This window comes from Corythoichthys intestinalis, chromosome 11 (assembly GCF_030265065.1).
Source record: "Corythoichthys intestinalis isolate RoL2023-P3 chromosome 11, ASM3026506v1, whole genome shotgun sequence".
NCBI lineage: Eukaryota > Metazoa > Chordata > Actinopteri > Syngnathiformes > Syngnathidae > Corythoichthys > Corythoichthys intestinalis.
Genome location: NC_080405.1, coordinates 53,049,565 through 53,065,514, shown reverse-complemented (window position 1 = coordinate 53,065,514; position 15,950 = coordinate 53,049,565). Strand labels below are relative to the sequence as shown.

At 40.3% G+C, this 15,950-nt stretch overlaps 1 protein-coding gene across 2 annotated transcripts in view; it reads right to left on the bottom strand.

Annotated features, from left to right (window-relative positions):
* xpnpep2 (X-prolyl aminopeptidase (aminopeptidase P) 2, membrane-bound) overlaps positions 1-15,517 on the bottom strand; it is a 37,091-nt gene extending 21,574 nt beyond the window's left edge. The window contains exons 1-7 of one of the 2 annotated variants that reach the window (XM_057849380.1): positions 15,272-15,517; positions 14,868-14,929; positions 11,280-11,390; positions 11,147-11,210; positions 8,160-8,264; positions 3,565-3,651; positions 3,305-3,448 (exon numbers count right to left, since the gene is read on the bottom strand). In XM_057849380.1, coding sequence (XP_057705363.1) covers positions 3,305-3,448; positions 3,565-3,651; positions 8,160-8,264; positions 11,147-11,210; positions 11,280-11,390; positions 14,868-14,929; positions 15,272-15,311 — 613 coding nt within the window. In that variant the 5' untranslated portion in view covers positions 15,312-15,517. Of the gene's footprint in view, positions 1-3,304; positions 3,449-3,564; positions 3,652-8,159; positions 8,265-8,489; positions 8,518-11,146; positions 11,211-11,279; positions 11,391-14,867; positions 14,930-15,271 lie in introns of those variants that run through there. The other variant, XM_057849381.1, reaches the window with a different exon arrangement.
* Between the last annotated feature and the right edge of the window lie 433 nt (positions 15,518-15,950).

Genomic DNA, 15,950 nt, shown 5'->3' with positions numbered 1-15,950 from the left:
GATGTGCATTAGGAGTCATAGCTATGTGCCATTTATTTTTAAGGATAATGTTCAAAGGAGATGAAATGGTTCAACACTAGAGAAATACATACATTCTTTATCCTCTGTAAAGAAAAACAGTGGATTGGTGTGTTTTATACTGCCTCTAGTGACCATAATGTCACATTAAGGCGCATTTGACTGTAAGCCACACCCACCAAATTTGACAAGAAAACAGTAGCTAGGGACTATAAGCCGCAGGGATATTCACACCTAAAGAAAACAGTTGTCATGATCATGACATTTTCAACTCAATACCATTTTCAATATTACATAAATAAAAAACCCAAATTATAAGTATTTTAATTGGAAATCTTTCAGTGCCATTGACAATGATAGAATTCTAATCGTGTGGCTCTTAAAAACTAAATTCAAACTCTTTAAAGGAGCTTATCATAAGTAAATGTCCAATCCATTTGAATTGGGAGAGGTCATTAATTCGCTCTCAGCCCTCCCACTTCAAATGGATTGGACGTTGAGTGCTGTCAATGGCAGCCAATGAGTTAAAGCAACACTGTAATCTTTCAGTTTTGATCGATTTTAGCGACGCCGGTGGACAAAAGCGGTAAGACTGCGTTTCCCATGAAGACCAGCGCACACCCTCAGTGTCGTAAAATCCTTAATCAAAAATCAATCTCCCGGTCACCTGCAGATGGATTAGGCAACACTTCTGTGAAGGATGAATAGTAAAAAAAGGTAATGAATCCCATTGTGGCTAAACAATAGCATATGATGGTTAGCAACAATGTTGCTTAATGTGACTGAAACCTGTCAGCGCTGACGAGTTCGGTTGAGGGGAGGGGTGTGCCAAGTCGTGCCAATATTTATTCTGAATATCCTGGTAGCCTCCCTTTTTTCTACTCCTCAGACAAAACTTTTTGTCTCTTTTGTTGCTCTGCCATCTTTACAGAATTCGCGCGAAAGCGTTCGCATCAACTTCCATCTTTATAATGAATGGTGAGAGGGAGAAGTAGAATATTTGATAAACGTTGAAAGTTACCTACTGTTGCTTTAAATAATATGACCTGGCCAAAATGCGATTTATTTACCAGTGCGACTTATATGTGTTTTTTTCCTTTTCATTGCGGATTTTTTGGCTGGTGCAACTTGTACTAAGGTGGGACTTGTAGTCCGAAAAATACGGTACAATAATTCAATTTAACCCTTAGATGCATAAGTGGGTCAAAAATGACCCGGTGAGGTTGTTTTCTTGAAATATCTTCGGAATGAAAAATTGTTATCAATTCATATTTCAGGTTTTCCTCAAAAAAACATGTTACTGATATAATGCCATTCAAATTTTTGATGAACTTTTTATACATTTGAAGAAATTGTCATTTTTGTATTAGTACCCTAAGCTTCCACAAGTGGGTCAAAAATGACCCACATGCATTTTCTATGGAATCCATGGGAATCTTTCATTCTTATCAACTTTGGCTTTCAGGAATAAATTACCGTGGACCACACAGACTAGGTATGTAAAAGGTGACATCCCTTAAGAAGATTATTTTATACAGCAAGAGCTGATACGTGTACTGTAAGTATTATGTCCATATAGTATTTTCTGTGTCTTTCATGACTCTTTATTATTATTTATCAACAAATTAACCTACTTCATAACTAGCTAACTAACATAGCTACTGTAGCTAGCCAACTGAGGCTAGGTTCATACAGCCGGTTCTAATGCACAATTCCAATTTTTTGTCATATGTTTTTTTTTGGGTTTTTTTTGGCGTACCCGTTCAGACTGCCTTTGTCCATTGAGCCTGTTCAAGTATCACACACACGCTTCAATTTGCAGTTGGAGATGCGCCGAGCAAACTGGCCTGCATGTGCAGGAGTATTGGAGCAGAGAGAAAACCGAGCATTGTCAGGCTTTTTCTGAACCCATTTTTATTTTTTATGACTGTTGTCAAGCCCGTTCCTTCCCCAAAAGCCGCGCTCAAGCTAGGCGCTAACGCTGATGCACAATTTGGGGGACCGCAGCCACATTTTGGACAAATGTGGCCCGGATGGGATTTTAACTACATACGAAAGTGACTTGGATCGAATTTGAAAATGGTCCACTTTTATGCAACTTTTCCCGTACAGACGAGTCGGAAAAACACGAAAAAAACGGATTTGTGCTAGATTTACAGCTGAAATGGTCCTACAGATGTTGGATGATGGAGAGGCAGTGACGGGTTTGGACTCAAGTGTCCGAAATTTCTGATGATGAGGACCCAGACTATTGTCCAGGTGGCAGTGGCAGTTGTCCACCTGGAAATCCAATTGAACAGGATCAGTCTGACTCATGTCCTCTGAAGAAGAAAGTGTCCAAATCACGGCCAACAGAATGAGTTGGTAGGGCTCTTACTAGAAAGAATTACCTCCCACCCAGGGCAGAACACAGAGCCACAATATCCTCAGAAATCGGTCAGTGCCTCCACAAGGGCTTAGCACCGCTGTCTCACCAAAAAGATGCATGGGAGCTCTTCATCATTGATGATAAAATACAAGGAATGATGAAGTCTATTGCTGTTCTTTTTTCTTTTTTTTTCCCAAAAAATGTTAATTGAATCATAAAGATATTTCAAGCATTAAATCATTCTCGTGTGGCCCTAAATATCATACAAGTGATTATTCTTCACCAAAATGGCATAAAAACGCATTGGTTCTAATATGGGTCATTTTTGACCCACTTATGGAAGAGTGTAGGGTCCAGTAACTTGTGCATCTAAGGGTTAATGATGTTATTACTGTTTGTTTTTACGAGGTCTAATATTCACAGCCTTCCTCATTGTAGCACAATTTAACAGATTAGCCTAATTAGAAACCATAGTAGAAACCATTTTATGGGGGTGTCAGTTAACCTGCAGATATAATTTTGCACTGCACAGAGAAAACCAAACGGCGCCTTCAAAGCATTAATGCCTTGATATTTTGAATGAATCAAAACAAATACTCCTGTTGACTAAGGTGGTCAAACATAGTAAAATTGGCCACATGATTATTCGTTGATAATATGTGTAAATTTACATAAGCATTTCCAGCACAATGATGAGGCATCATATCTGGATAGAGTGTTCTTATCCAGAAATGCTGTCAAACACATGCACAAACATTAGATTTATGGTTCTCTCCATTAGCTATTTTCCTATTGCATGAAAGCCGAAAGGCAGATAGACACTGAAATAACTTCCTTCCTTGTCCATTCCCCCAAATTTAGCCATACAAATATCATTGTGGGTATTTATCATCCCCAGATAAAGGAAGGCAAACGCACGTATGACTCTGTCCGGCAGGCGGATGAGACTGTCAGGCGGGATGGCGGGCCTATCCTTCCACACTAGGTCCACCAGGTTGCCAGGCATCGACTTGAGGCTCCGATTGCTGGACTCCAGACTCATTTTGTACTCTTCCTGCGTTTCTAATGGAGGAAACGGCGGACGATTAAGCACTCTCAGGCCAATTGGTCTGTCAAACCGACATCTGCGGCTTCCATAATGTTAATTACGACTGGTGTGAGTAATGACGAAGACTCACTGAGCGAGAAGAGGAAAGGGTCAAAGCCAATCTTGCCTCCTTGCGGTACTTCAGAGATGAGCCACTCTGCTATGCTGCTAATGTACACTGTGGAATGAAAATAATTGCCTTAAAGTGTTGGCTGTAAGATTTGCTGCTAGCAAACAATATGATTTGCTAGTCGTGAATTCACCAATCAGATTAGAGGTGGGAACCTCACGATAAGATTTGCTATACAAGGCTCAAGGCGATAACGATTATCTCATGGTGATACAGAAATTATCGATACACGGTTCGAAAAATCAATCTACTGTGGTATGAAAAAGTGTCTGAACCTTTTGGAATTTCTCCCGTTTCTGCATAAAATCACCATCAAATGTGATGTGATCTTTGTCAAAATCACACAGATGAAAAAACTGTCTGCTTTAACTAAAACTACCCAAGCATTTACAGGTTTTCATATTTTAATGAGGATAGCATGCAAACTAGGGTTGTTCCGATCATGTTTTTTTGCTCCCGATCCAATTCCGATCGTTTTAGTTTGAGTATATGCCAATCCCGATATTTCCCGATCGCTTTTTTTTTAGCTCCCGATTCAATTCCAATCATTCCCGATAATTTTTCCCGATCATATACATTTTGGCAATGCATTAAGAAAAAAATGAATAAAACTCGGACTAATATATACATTCAACATACAGTACATAAGTACTGTATTTGTTTATTTTGACAATAAATCCTCAAGATGGCATTTACGTTATTAACATTCTTTCTGTGAGAGGGATCCACGGATAGAAAGACTTGTGACTTTGTATATTGTGACTAAATATTGCCATCTAGTGTATTTGTTGAGCTTTCAGTAAATGATACTGTAGCCGTTTAACTGTTCTGCCCAAATGCATGATGGGAAGTGCAACCATGACTGTGCGTAGTGGCACCAATTGATATATCTTCTCTGCGTTGGGATATAACATAGGGTGTAAAGAAAAAGATCAACTACTTCCTTTCTTCCCCACATTGCTTTCCCACGATATTTCTAATTGTTGCGAGAGGGATTTTAAGGCTTTAGCCAATTAAAATAAGGCTCCAAAGACTTCCAAAATTCACTCTACTTATTTTCGCTGCCTTTTAGCTCTATATACAGGTAAATCGGCGCCATTATAGATTGCATGCGACAATGCGTGAGTGGGTCGTGCAGCGCATGCGTTAATTGCGTTAAATATGATAACATGATTAGTTAAAAAAAAATTTTTATTAGCGCCGTTAACGCGATAAATTTGATAGCCCTACTTTAAGCCATAACTAAAGACTCTGGATGAGTGTAAGACATTTTGTCTGTAACGTTAAATACAATTAGAAAACGATTTAATTAAAATATATACAGTATATATATTAAAAAAAGGCATGTCCGATATTTTTTTGCCGATTCCGATACTTTGAAAATGACGTGATCGGACCCGATCGATCGACATCTTTAATGCAAAAAATAAAAATAAGTAAGTGAACTATCACATTTAGTATTTTGTGGCCCCCTTTTTGCAGCAATAACTTCAACCAGACCCTTCCTGTAGCTTCAAATCAGTCTGGCACATCGATCAGGACCAATCTTGACACATTCTTCTCTACAAAACTGCTGTAATTCAGTCAGATTCCTGGGATGTCTAGCGTGAATTGCTGTGTTTAGGCCATGCCACAGCATCTCAATGGGGTTCAAGTCTGGACTTTGAATTGGCCACTCCAGAACGTGTATTTTGTTCTTCTGAAACCATTCTGAAGTTGATTTACTTCTGTGTTTTGGATCATTGTCTTGTTGCAGAATCCATCCTCTTTTTAGCTTCAACTATGTGATGGAAGGCCCCAGGCTTTCCTGCAAAACCTTTGAATTCATTCTTCCATTAATGATTACAAGTTGTCCAGGCCCTGAGGTAGCAAAACAGCCCCAAATCATGATGCTCCCTCCACCATGCTTCACGGTGGGGATGAGGTGTTGATGTTGGTGAGCTGTTCCATTTTTCCTCCACATATGACGTTGTTTGCTACTCCCAAACAATTAAACTTAGGTTTAATCAGTCCACAAGATGTTTAGCCAAAACTTCTGTGGCGTGCTCAAGTGCCTTTTTGCAAACATTAAACGAGCAACAAAGTGTTTTTTTAGACACCAGTGGCTCTCTTTGTGGAGTCCTCCCATGAACACCTTTCTTGGCCATTGTTTTACATATAATTGATGTGTGCACAGAGATATTGGACTGTGCCAGTAATTTCTGTAAGTCTTCAGCAGACACTCTATGGTTCTTTATTACCTCTCTGAGTATTCTATGCTGAACTCTTGCATCATCTTTGGTGGATGGCCACTCCTTGGGAGAGCAGCAACAGTGCCAAACTCTCTCCATTTGACCACTTCTCTGACTGTCGATTGATGAACATCCAGACTTATCGAGATGTTTTGTATCCTTTCCCAGCTTTATATAAATCAACAATCCTTGATCGCGGGTCAAGGATTGACCGAGCCATGATGCACATCAGACAATACTTCTCATTAAGACAATTCTTATCTGGTGTGTGTTTTATAGTGGACAGGGCAGCTTTAAACCACTCATCAGTGATTGGGCACACACCTGACTTAAATTGTTTGGTAAAAAATGCTTTCAATTGCTCTTTAAGTCTCCTTAGGCAGAGGGTTCATTTACTTAATTTTCCCCCTTTTGTCATTGTTTGCATGCTATCCTCATTAAAATATGAAAACCTATAAATGTATGGGTGGTTTTAGTTAAAGTGCATGTGACACAAAAAGCAAGTTTATTTCATAATACACACGGTATTTTATGCTCCTGAATGATATGGACCGCTTGGATGTGTGTGGAAGCGATCGCTATATTTATTTAGTTTTTTGAATCCCGCGCCATGAAAATGAGTGACTTCTGGCTTCGGTCTTGGATTGAGGAGGAGGGCGCTGTGACGTGTACGGTAGAAGACGTCCTCTTCACTACAGTGTACTGTTGTGTGTGAGGACGAAGGATTCAGCTGATTTTGCGGATTAATACATTTATTTTTCGCATCATGCCAGCCAAATGGCTGCAGAAAAATCATTCTGTATGCGGGAGAGGCGTATGCGCCTTTTTAGAGTTTCAAAAGGTTCCCATTCACCTTGGATATTTACTGTGGGACCATTGGACTTACGAGGAAGTGAGTAAACATCTTGTTTTGTATTATGTCAAATACGAATGCAGCGATTACAAAGTAAACACTACAAACTTTCTTTAAATAAAGGACTACTTACGTTTGATCATTGATAGGCATGAAAAAAGCTGTCCTCATGCACGTTAGCTGCACAACAACTGCAGCCGCCCTCCTCCGGGGAACGAGCTGTGAATTGCTCTCTGCCGGGTGGTTTGCCGATCCGCGAAGACGATCGACAACCCAGTCGTCATGTCAAATAATCCGGGCTAGTTGTGTGTGATTTTCCACTTCGTAGACTTTGAAACATCACTCGGTTCGGGTTAGCATGTCGGCTAGCTGTCACACCTCTTAGTTTGTTTACATTCTCCGAAGCCGGGGAAGGGAAATGACATACGTCCGATTTAGGTGTCATAAAATATTGTTCGGGAGGTAGGACAGTAAAGGTGAAGTCGACAGTTTTGATCATTATGGAGTAATTTTGTCATGTCGTCCTGAATAAGTGCATTTCTATTATTTCATATTCCATTTAGCACAAGACTGTTATTTGTCATGACCAAGCCATTTATTTAGCAATTGGGGAAAATACTTGGATAAAAAGAATATCCTGTAAAAATATTGAAGTATAGAGACAGAAACAATGATATTTTGCAGCTCTCTTCGTCGCGTTTTCCTCGTTGTGAATAGTTCCCCCTCGACGGGCTGACTGGTACTTCTCAAGCCATTTATTTAGCTAATGGGGAAATTACTTGGATAAAAGGAATATCCTGTAAAAATATTGGAGTAGAGAGACTGAAACAATGACATTTTGCGGCTTTCTTCGTCGCGTTTTCCTCGTTCTGAATAATTCCCCCTCAATGGGCTGAATAGTAAAACCGAAGAGCCCAGTCTCCTGCTGACGTCATCCACCTGTTGGGGACGCTAGAGCCCTATAATGGTAGGCGTGGCTAACCGGCAGATTAAAAGACTAATTTCTCGTCATCTGCACTTTGCTAAATTGTTGTATATAGTCGAATCGTCTCAAAATATGATTCTAATTCACATAATAATGCTATTTAAGACTTTTTTTCTCATGTCGTATGCTCTTTAAACCACTCATCAGTGATTGGGCACACACCTGACTTAAATTGTTTGGTAAAAATTGGTTTCAATTGCTCTTTAAGTGTCCTTAGGCAGAGGGTTCACTTATTTTTCCCCCTTTTGTCATTGCTTGCCTGCTATCCTCATAAAATATGAAGACCTATAAATGTATGGGTGGTTTTAGTTAAAGGAGACACTGTATTTTCATCTGTTTGATTTTGACAAAGATGATTGTATGCCTAAATGTGAAAAATCCCAAAAGGTTCAGATACTTTTTCATACCACTGTATCACCACATCGATATATTGTCACACCCCTACAGCCAAGAGTCCACCAGCCACATAACATTGTTTAAGGCCCACCGTCTCGTTGGAGCTCCCAGTTGCAGTCCATCTGTCTCTCCGCTTGAACCCAGTAGCGGCTGTCCGTCCACAGCGCCGCTTTGCTCGGCGTGACAATGGCCGTGCCTGCAGACATGCGGGAGCATTCAATTACAGACCATAGCTGACAATTCGGGAAATTATCGTTACCGAGACGGTTTGAATTGCGATTAATTACGATTAATTAATTTTTAAGCTGTGATTAACTCGATTAAAAATTTTAATCGTTTGACAGCCCTACAAAAAATACATTATTAAACGCCTATGCTACTTATGAACATAATACTGCTATCTTCAGCTAATTATATTTACCCGTGGACACTACATGGGGGTGTCACGTCTCTCGGGTGGGCAGGTGAGGTGGACCCAAATGCAGGGAAAGCACGTAGGCAAGTAAGATGGGCACAGTTGCAAAAATGTTTAATTGAAGCTAACAGCAAAGAACAACAGGACTGTGGAGATCCAAAAACACAGAGGCATACTAAACTCAGGGTACTAACAAAAGACTGGGTATCCAAACTTGCGTAGGCCGAGGAACACGAGGGCTCGGACACAGAAACAGACATGAACAATGTTGCAACAACAACTGAACAAAAACGGGGAGATTATATACACAGACAAGGGGTAATGAGACAATTAGGCACAGGAGGGTGACACGAGAGGAAGCAGGTTGGTGGATACACAAGGAGCATTCACAACAAATGAAATCAATGGGCAATCACAGGGTCAAGCCACACTATGAGAAATCAAACACAAACCCTGGGGGGGCTGATAATGGAAGAGGAGGAAAGGTAAAAGGAGACGTGATTAGGCAGGGTGGAATTCCGGCGATGTGAGGTGGGGAACCCAGTATTATGTAAATCACCTCTAAGTGGGGATAGGTTAATATCCTATTCTATGCTACCTGATCGCGAATCCTGGCACTTACAATCTCTCTACCTGTCTGTGTCTAATTTAGAGCTGTTCGACTAGTCGACATAGTCGACGTCATCGATGACGTAAATCTGTCGACGAGCACAACATCCCATCGATGGTTAATGAAGGGTTAAAAAAATATATGCGTGGAAAGTTCAGAATTTCGGACGCTGTGTATGCAAGCGGGGAAAGCGGCATAAATCCAAAAAAAGCGCACCAGAGTGTCCAAAACATTGACTTATTTCAAAGAAACAAAGAAGGGTACACTCTTGTGTCCTGTCTCTTCAATGCCAAGCTTGGCTGCACGTCGGCCATGAATAAACACGTAAAACGCCGTCATTCAGTTTGTAAGTCCGCCTAAATAACTAACGACATGTTTTATTGAAGTTGCTAAGCCTGTCACGATATGCAATGAGTCCATTTATCGCACGGCAAATAAAAATGAGGGCGGTAATTTTCACGGCAGCGTTTTATGCTGCGAGTGTGCATGCGTGCATACATTGGTGCATGCGTGCTGATGGCATATGAGACTTCAGTTCCTTTCGCTTATCAGCACGCTGTAAAATTAAAGTTCAGACATACAAAATAAGAAAACATCTATATTAAACACTGTAACGTTAGCACTGCTACACTGAAGTGAATGAGGGAAAAAGGGCAACTTTAGCCTGCTATAAAACATTGGCTGTCGTCCCGTGAAAGCAAACTTGCGGTTAAAAGGTGACACTTCAAACATGAAAAATCGCTGGTTAACAGCATTTGCAAACGAAAAAAATGAAAAGAAAAAAAAAATCGGTCACTGACACAACATGCATTGACAAAAAGTGCTTTTTTTGCGGAGTGTAAAGCTGAAGTTAGCTATTTAGCAAACGTACTTCCGGTGAACATTTCAAAATAAAAGCATGCCATGTTCGTCATATAAATAACGATTTCTGGAGTTAATCCCACATACTTCAGAATTTAGATTATACACTATGAATACCTTTAAAAATGACACCCTTTATGAAATCTGATTGGCAACGAGTAATTATTATACTGTAATTATTATAACACTATCACATATAGTACTATACTATAGTATTAATGCTAGGTGTTTTTTTACAAATTGTTTTGAATCATGTTGAAAAGGCGAAGTCAGTGTTCTGAATCTGTTTACATTCCATTCTTTTGCACTAGTTAATTCTATCAGCATTTGAACTCATTGTTTATTTGTGATTTATTATTGTTATTTACGTTTTTATTTGTACTTCAATAAATAATTTTAGTGTTACAAAATGTTTTTGTGAATTGATAAGCATCAACAAAAATTTAATTGCTAAATTAGTAAAAAAAAAAAAAAAAGATATATTTTTAATTATTAGATTAGTCAACTAATCGTAAAAATAGTCGGCTGACTAATCGGGAGAAAATTAGTCGTTTGGGACAGCCCTAGTCTAATTGCACCCGGTCATGAGTGATCCCACCCAGACGTGTGATAGTCCTGCAGAAGAGTGGAAATGATGCACGGGGGGCGACCCCATTGCCCTGGCACCACCCATGCCAATCAGGGGGGAGCGAGTGCAGCAGGGGATGCACCCGGACCCTGGGTCACCGCAGCAACCCCTAAATGGCGCGGCACACCACAGTACCCCCACTGCCCACTAGGCCCGGGGCATGAAAAGATCCCCAGCTGGAGGGGTTGACACCCCAGCGCCCTGCCTGCGATCCTCTCTGGATCCCAGGGAGGATGCCTGGGTAGAAAAGAGAGGAATGAGGAAGCAGGAGAACGGCAAGAGGCCACCGTGGTACAGAGTGGGACCTGAGCCCCAATAGCCCAGACAAAAAGGAGGCCCCGCCCCGGGAGCCCCGCTATACAAAAAAGTATAGGACCCACCTACCTATTACTGTAACTACCAGCTCCCTTACTGGCAGTCACTTGGGATGATTAATCTCGAGTAAATCATCATTTCTGATATAGTGAGTAGGAAGCTATTAAGAGGAGGATGAAAGCAGCTCACACGAGGAATGTTAAGTCATTGAAAGGACATAGAGGGGGGAAAAAAGGAGGAAGACGCTACCTGCAGAGCCTGTAAAGCCCGTCATGAAGGCCAACCTTGCGTCACGTGGTGCAATGTACTCGCTCTGACACACAGAGATGATGTTAAGCACGACACAAACACACACGGGAATTGCATTTTATTACAATTGTACCAAGTGGGCGTCCGTGCCCGGGATAATGTAGGCGGAGACGTTGGAGGAGAGCATTCGTTCTCGCAAGTCCCGCAGCTGGAGACTGCTGTTCACGGCTGTGCTGGGGAGATACTGACACACCCACACATACACATTGACTGACAGTAAAAGACATGCTGATTCATCCTTTCCTGTATCTATCACTGTAATCATTAACTTTGCAACTCAAGCTTTTGTAACAAAATAACAACATAATACATTGATCCCTCGTTTTTCGCAGTTAATGGGGACCAGAATCCGCTGAGATAACTGAAAAATTGTAAAGTAGGCCACCTCCCCGTTTTTCTTTTTTTTTTGTGTTCAGTGTATTTATTCAGATTTAGCATTGGAAAGAGATTTATGATAAGTTTTAAACGTTACACTTTTTTTTTTTTTTAAACAAGAATAAAGTAGAAAAACGCTTGTCTTTATTAAATGCTTCATTGAGTGAGTCCACTCAAATCCGCTCAAGCTGCTGAATTACACGCAATGAGTCAGCAGGGCCGTATTTTCTAGTGGTCAGCCATCGGTACGCAAAAGCGTATGGAAGCCGTTGAGGGCCGGCGCATTTGTCTGCGTCCAGTACGCATGCGCGCATGCGGACCACTTATCTGCACCCCTGGTTATAATAAACAAATACAGTAGTTATGTACCATATGTTGAATGTATATATTCATCTTGTGTCTTATCTTTCCATTCCAACAATAATTTACAGAAAAATATGGCATATTTTATAGATGGTTTGAATTGCGATTAATTAAAATTAATTAATTTTTAAGCTGCAGCCTCAATACAAACCTGCAAATCCACCAATTAAAGAAAAGAAAGTATTTTTTTTCCAATTAACATCAACCAATTATCGATCAAATAAACTTGCTGATCTACAGTGTTGTAAGATAAGCTTGTTTTTTTTTATTATGCCAGTTTGCTCTCCCACAGCTATTATACGCGCACTCCCAAGTTATTATGAAGAATACAGTTTAGCTTACCAGTGATTGCTTACATTCTGCTGATAAGTAGATACACACACATATGTTGATTCATCACACAACGTCTCAGTACTTTTCCACCAAGCTACAGTACTTTGAGTGCAAATGTGTGTTCAAAACAAAGATATCTTGCCTGCTCAGGAGTGTGATTTTTAATTCAATCAGGAAGCACTGTTCAATCAATGACTAGAATACTGCCACATTGGAAAACAGTGTTGTAACTGTATTCTCAGGCATGAAAATGGGTCAGGGGTTAAAAAGGTGAGAAAGGTGTGGAGGAAATATGTTCCGGCGTTCTGCCAAAATGTCCGCCGTCGGCAAAACGTCCTACATGTGGCGAATTTGACCATTTTAATTTTTCACATAAGGCTTAATATTCGAGTTAACGGGGGTTTAATTAGTTGAAGGAGTTGATTTCAACCACGATTGACTCGCGCTAGCTTAGCCACTCCGGAGCCCTGAAACTAACAAATAACTGTCAAACTGCACAGAATGTGTTCAAATCATTTCCAACGACTAATTAAACCCCGGCTAACTCAAAGATTAAGCCTAATGTAAAAAATTCTGAACTTCCCCTTTAAAATAAAGACCATTGAATATGGCCCTTAAAATGTTGTCTATAAAAGTTTTAGAGCAATAAAACAAACAACACAAATGAATAAAATGAACAGGAATCCTTCAAAGTATTTCATAATGGGTCCAAATTATTTTTCGAACAGATCATGTGACTATAGAACCTTAGAGACAGCCGTTTGCATTGCTTAGCCAAAACTACAGCTGAGGAGGCAAGATGGATATTTAGAATTTCTTTAAACCTAAGCTTTCAAAACCCTCAACAACAACTGAGCTTGAACCGAGGATTGAGCACGAGCAGTATCAAAAAGTCCTGGCTGTCCTGTTACCTGTTGTGCTGTAATTCCAAGTGGTGCTTGAATTGGATGCTTATAGCGGTGGACAGTCTTTTTGAGCCAGTGCAAAGTTTGCAGCGCACGGAGATATTTTTGTTATCTTTACTGGACAAAAATGTGAAGTAATGGCTGTGTTTCCAGTGTGCAAATGCAGCCGTTTGTAGTATATCTCCTGCCTATTTCATTGCATCCTGGCGAGGTAGCAAGGCTATGTTGTTTTGGCCGCAAACTCCCAGCGCTCACGCATCATGGTAATACACGTGACCCTTTTTGTTCCATCCCCGATTAAAAAATGTGACATGTGATGTCACTCCCATGACTACAGTATTCTTCATTCTACACACATTATGGGGCAATAACAAAATAGTAACGCACAGGCATCAAGGAAAGTAATTTTACTCAGATTACTGATTTAGACAAATGAACGCGTTAGATTGTTCTTTACTGAAAGAAAGTAATCAGATTAGTTACGCATTACGATGCCGCGTTATTGACAACACTGCTTTTATATTACCGTTAAATACACAAGCTTGACGCTACCTTAACGGGAGCTATTTTTTCACCGGACGCTCCGGCAGTGTTCAACGCAAGCTGCAACGAACGGCAGTAACTTTGTCATACCACAAAATATGAAAACGAAAACCATTACTCACTAAATTCAATATGCTGGCAAATGCATTCATCTAAAAACAATTGGGAGTGATACTTTACCTCCTCCAGCGAATGTGAATTTGTGCTTAGTACAAGATCATCTGTCGCAATTAGCGATCTTTGAAGCTCTTTTTTTTTCCTTCCCGCATACAAACTTGTTTCTCTCTCAGCGGCAACCTCAATGAAGTTGCTGTCCTAGCTAAGCCTTGCCTATCATTCGTCTTTGTAAGTTTTTAGTAACTTTGTGTATTGAATTTGAAAGGAAAATGTGTGTTTTGTTTTTGACGAACTTTTTCATGAAGCTAAACTGTTGAAGCTACTCACATGTGGAAAAATACGAGTGTACAACGTTTTAAATGTATTCATTTGGTATATTTCAGTTACCACGATTTGAGAGATCAATAAATTGAAGAATTTACGCGTTGCGTTTGGAGTGCTTGTTTTTGGGTTTGCTGGAATAGCGTCACTGACACACGCAGCATCAAACAGGGGAAGGGGTAAGCGCTGCCGCGCCAAGCTAATTCTGGCTGCATTTTCGACACATGAAAAATAACGAATACTTACTACTGTATGACGGAAAATTTTAGTGGTTTTGTAACCGCGACGTTTTCATAGCATGGTAATCCGTGAAGGTAACTGGCACATGCCTACAAACGACCCCCCCCCCCCCCCCTTAAAATTTTTCTCCTCGGATCTACACGATTCACGTAGGTCATCCTTTTTGACTTCAAAACGGCGAATTTCGCCGAAAGGTGAGAGATTTTCATGCCTGATTCTGCTCATCAACAAGCCCTCAATAAAAGTTAGCAGCGCGGGAGAGTTCAGAGAGAGACTCTAATGAGACATTGGTCGCGGAACATGTCTCCTGGCTCTCCCAACCTGCAGGTTGTAAAATGTCAACTCTGACTGTCTCACCGTGCCCTGCCTTTTGTCAGCTTGCCTTGGGTAAATAACTAAGTTAAATAACGAGTTTTAGACCCAACAATGTCAATGACATTCACTTTCTGTTACGCAGAGCTTACCGGTGGTGATAGGGAACAATTCCTCTCCGTGGCCTCGAACAAAGCCGTGCTGCTGACATTTCCTGAAATGACAAAAGAACTTAATAAGTGACAGAGCATTCAAAATATATTTAACATCTAGCACCGCCAATGGCAACCAATAAGTTAAATCAAGTGTAGTAAGTGTGTAGTAAATAAGTCCCTTGTTAGCTTAAAAAAAAGCATAATTTTTGCATGAAAAGGTTAATGACAACTGACCACGCTATTATAAAAGAAGCTTCATTTGAACACATGCCATCAAACTTGTTCTGATGCTAACCTGGACGTTTACATGGTTTAACAACAGTTATTTAAAATATGAGCCAAGATAAACAGAATCACATCAATAGGAAGAAAGAACAAGTTTTTTCTTCCCCGAAATTTACCTGTCAGGGCTACCAGAAGCAGGACCAGTGAGGAATTCATCTCGCCTCAAGACAGGTCGGGCCTAACTGGAGCAGGTGTACCGTTGAGTGCGGTGAGAACTTAATCTGCGTACTGTAAGTGGCTTCCCACTCTGTCTTTCTCTCTCTCTCCTTATCTCACTCATTTCCCTCCTACTCGTCTTCCTCCCCCCGCGTCTCATCTCAGCTGTCCCCTGACAGCAATCATGTGATCTTACGCATTCTTTTCGTTTCATCATTAGACGCTTGAATCCAATCGTTGCTGCTGAGATTTTAAATCTAGTTCTGAATCTACAATCATCGAAAGTTTAACTTTCTAAACAGCACAGTGGAAATAATATTAACTTTTCCATGATATTCAATTTTTTGTTTTAGTAAGGGTGATTATACAGTGGCATGAAAAAGTATCTGAACTAGAGATGTCCCGATCAATCGGCATCCCGATCGATCGGGTCTGATCACGTCATTTTCAAAGTACCGGAATCGGCAAAAAAATATTGGACATGCCTTTTTTTAATATACTATATATATATTTTTTAATTAAATCGTTTTCTAATTGTATTTAACGTTACAGACATAACGTCTTACACTCATCCAGAGTACTTTTGGCTTAAAGAAGGGCTATCAAATTTATTGCGTTAACGGCGGTAATTTTTTTTTT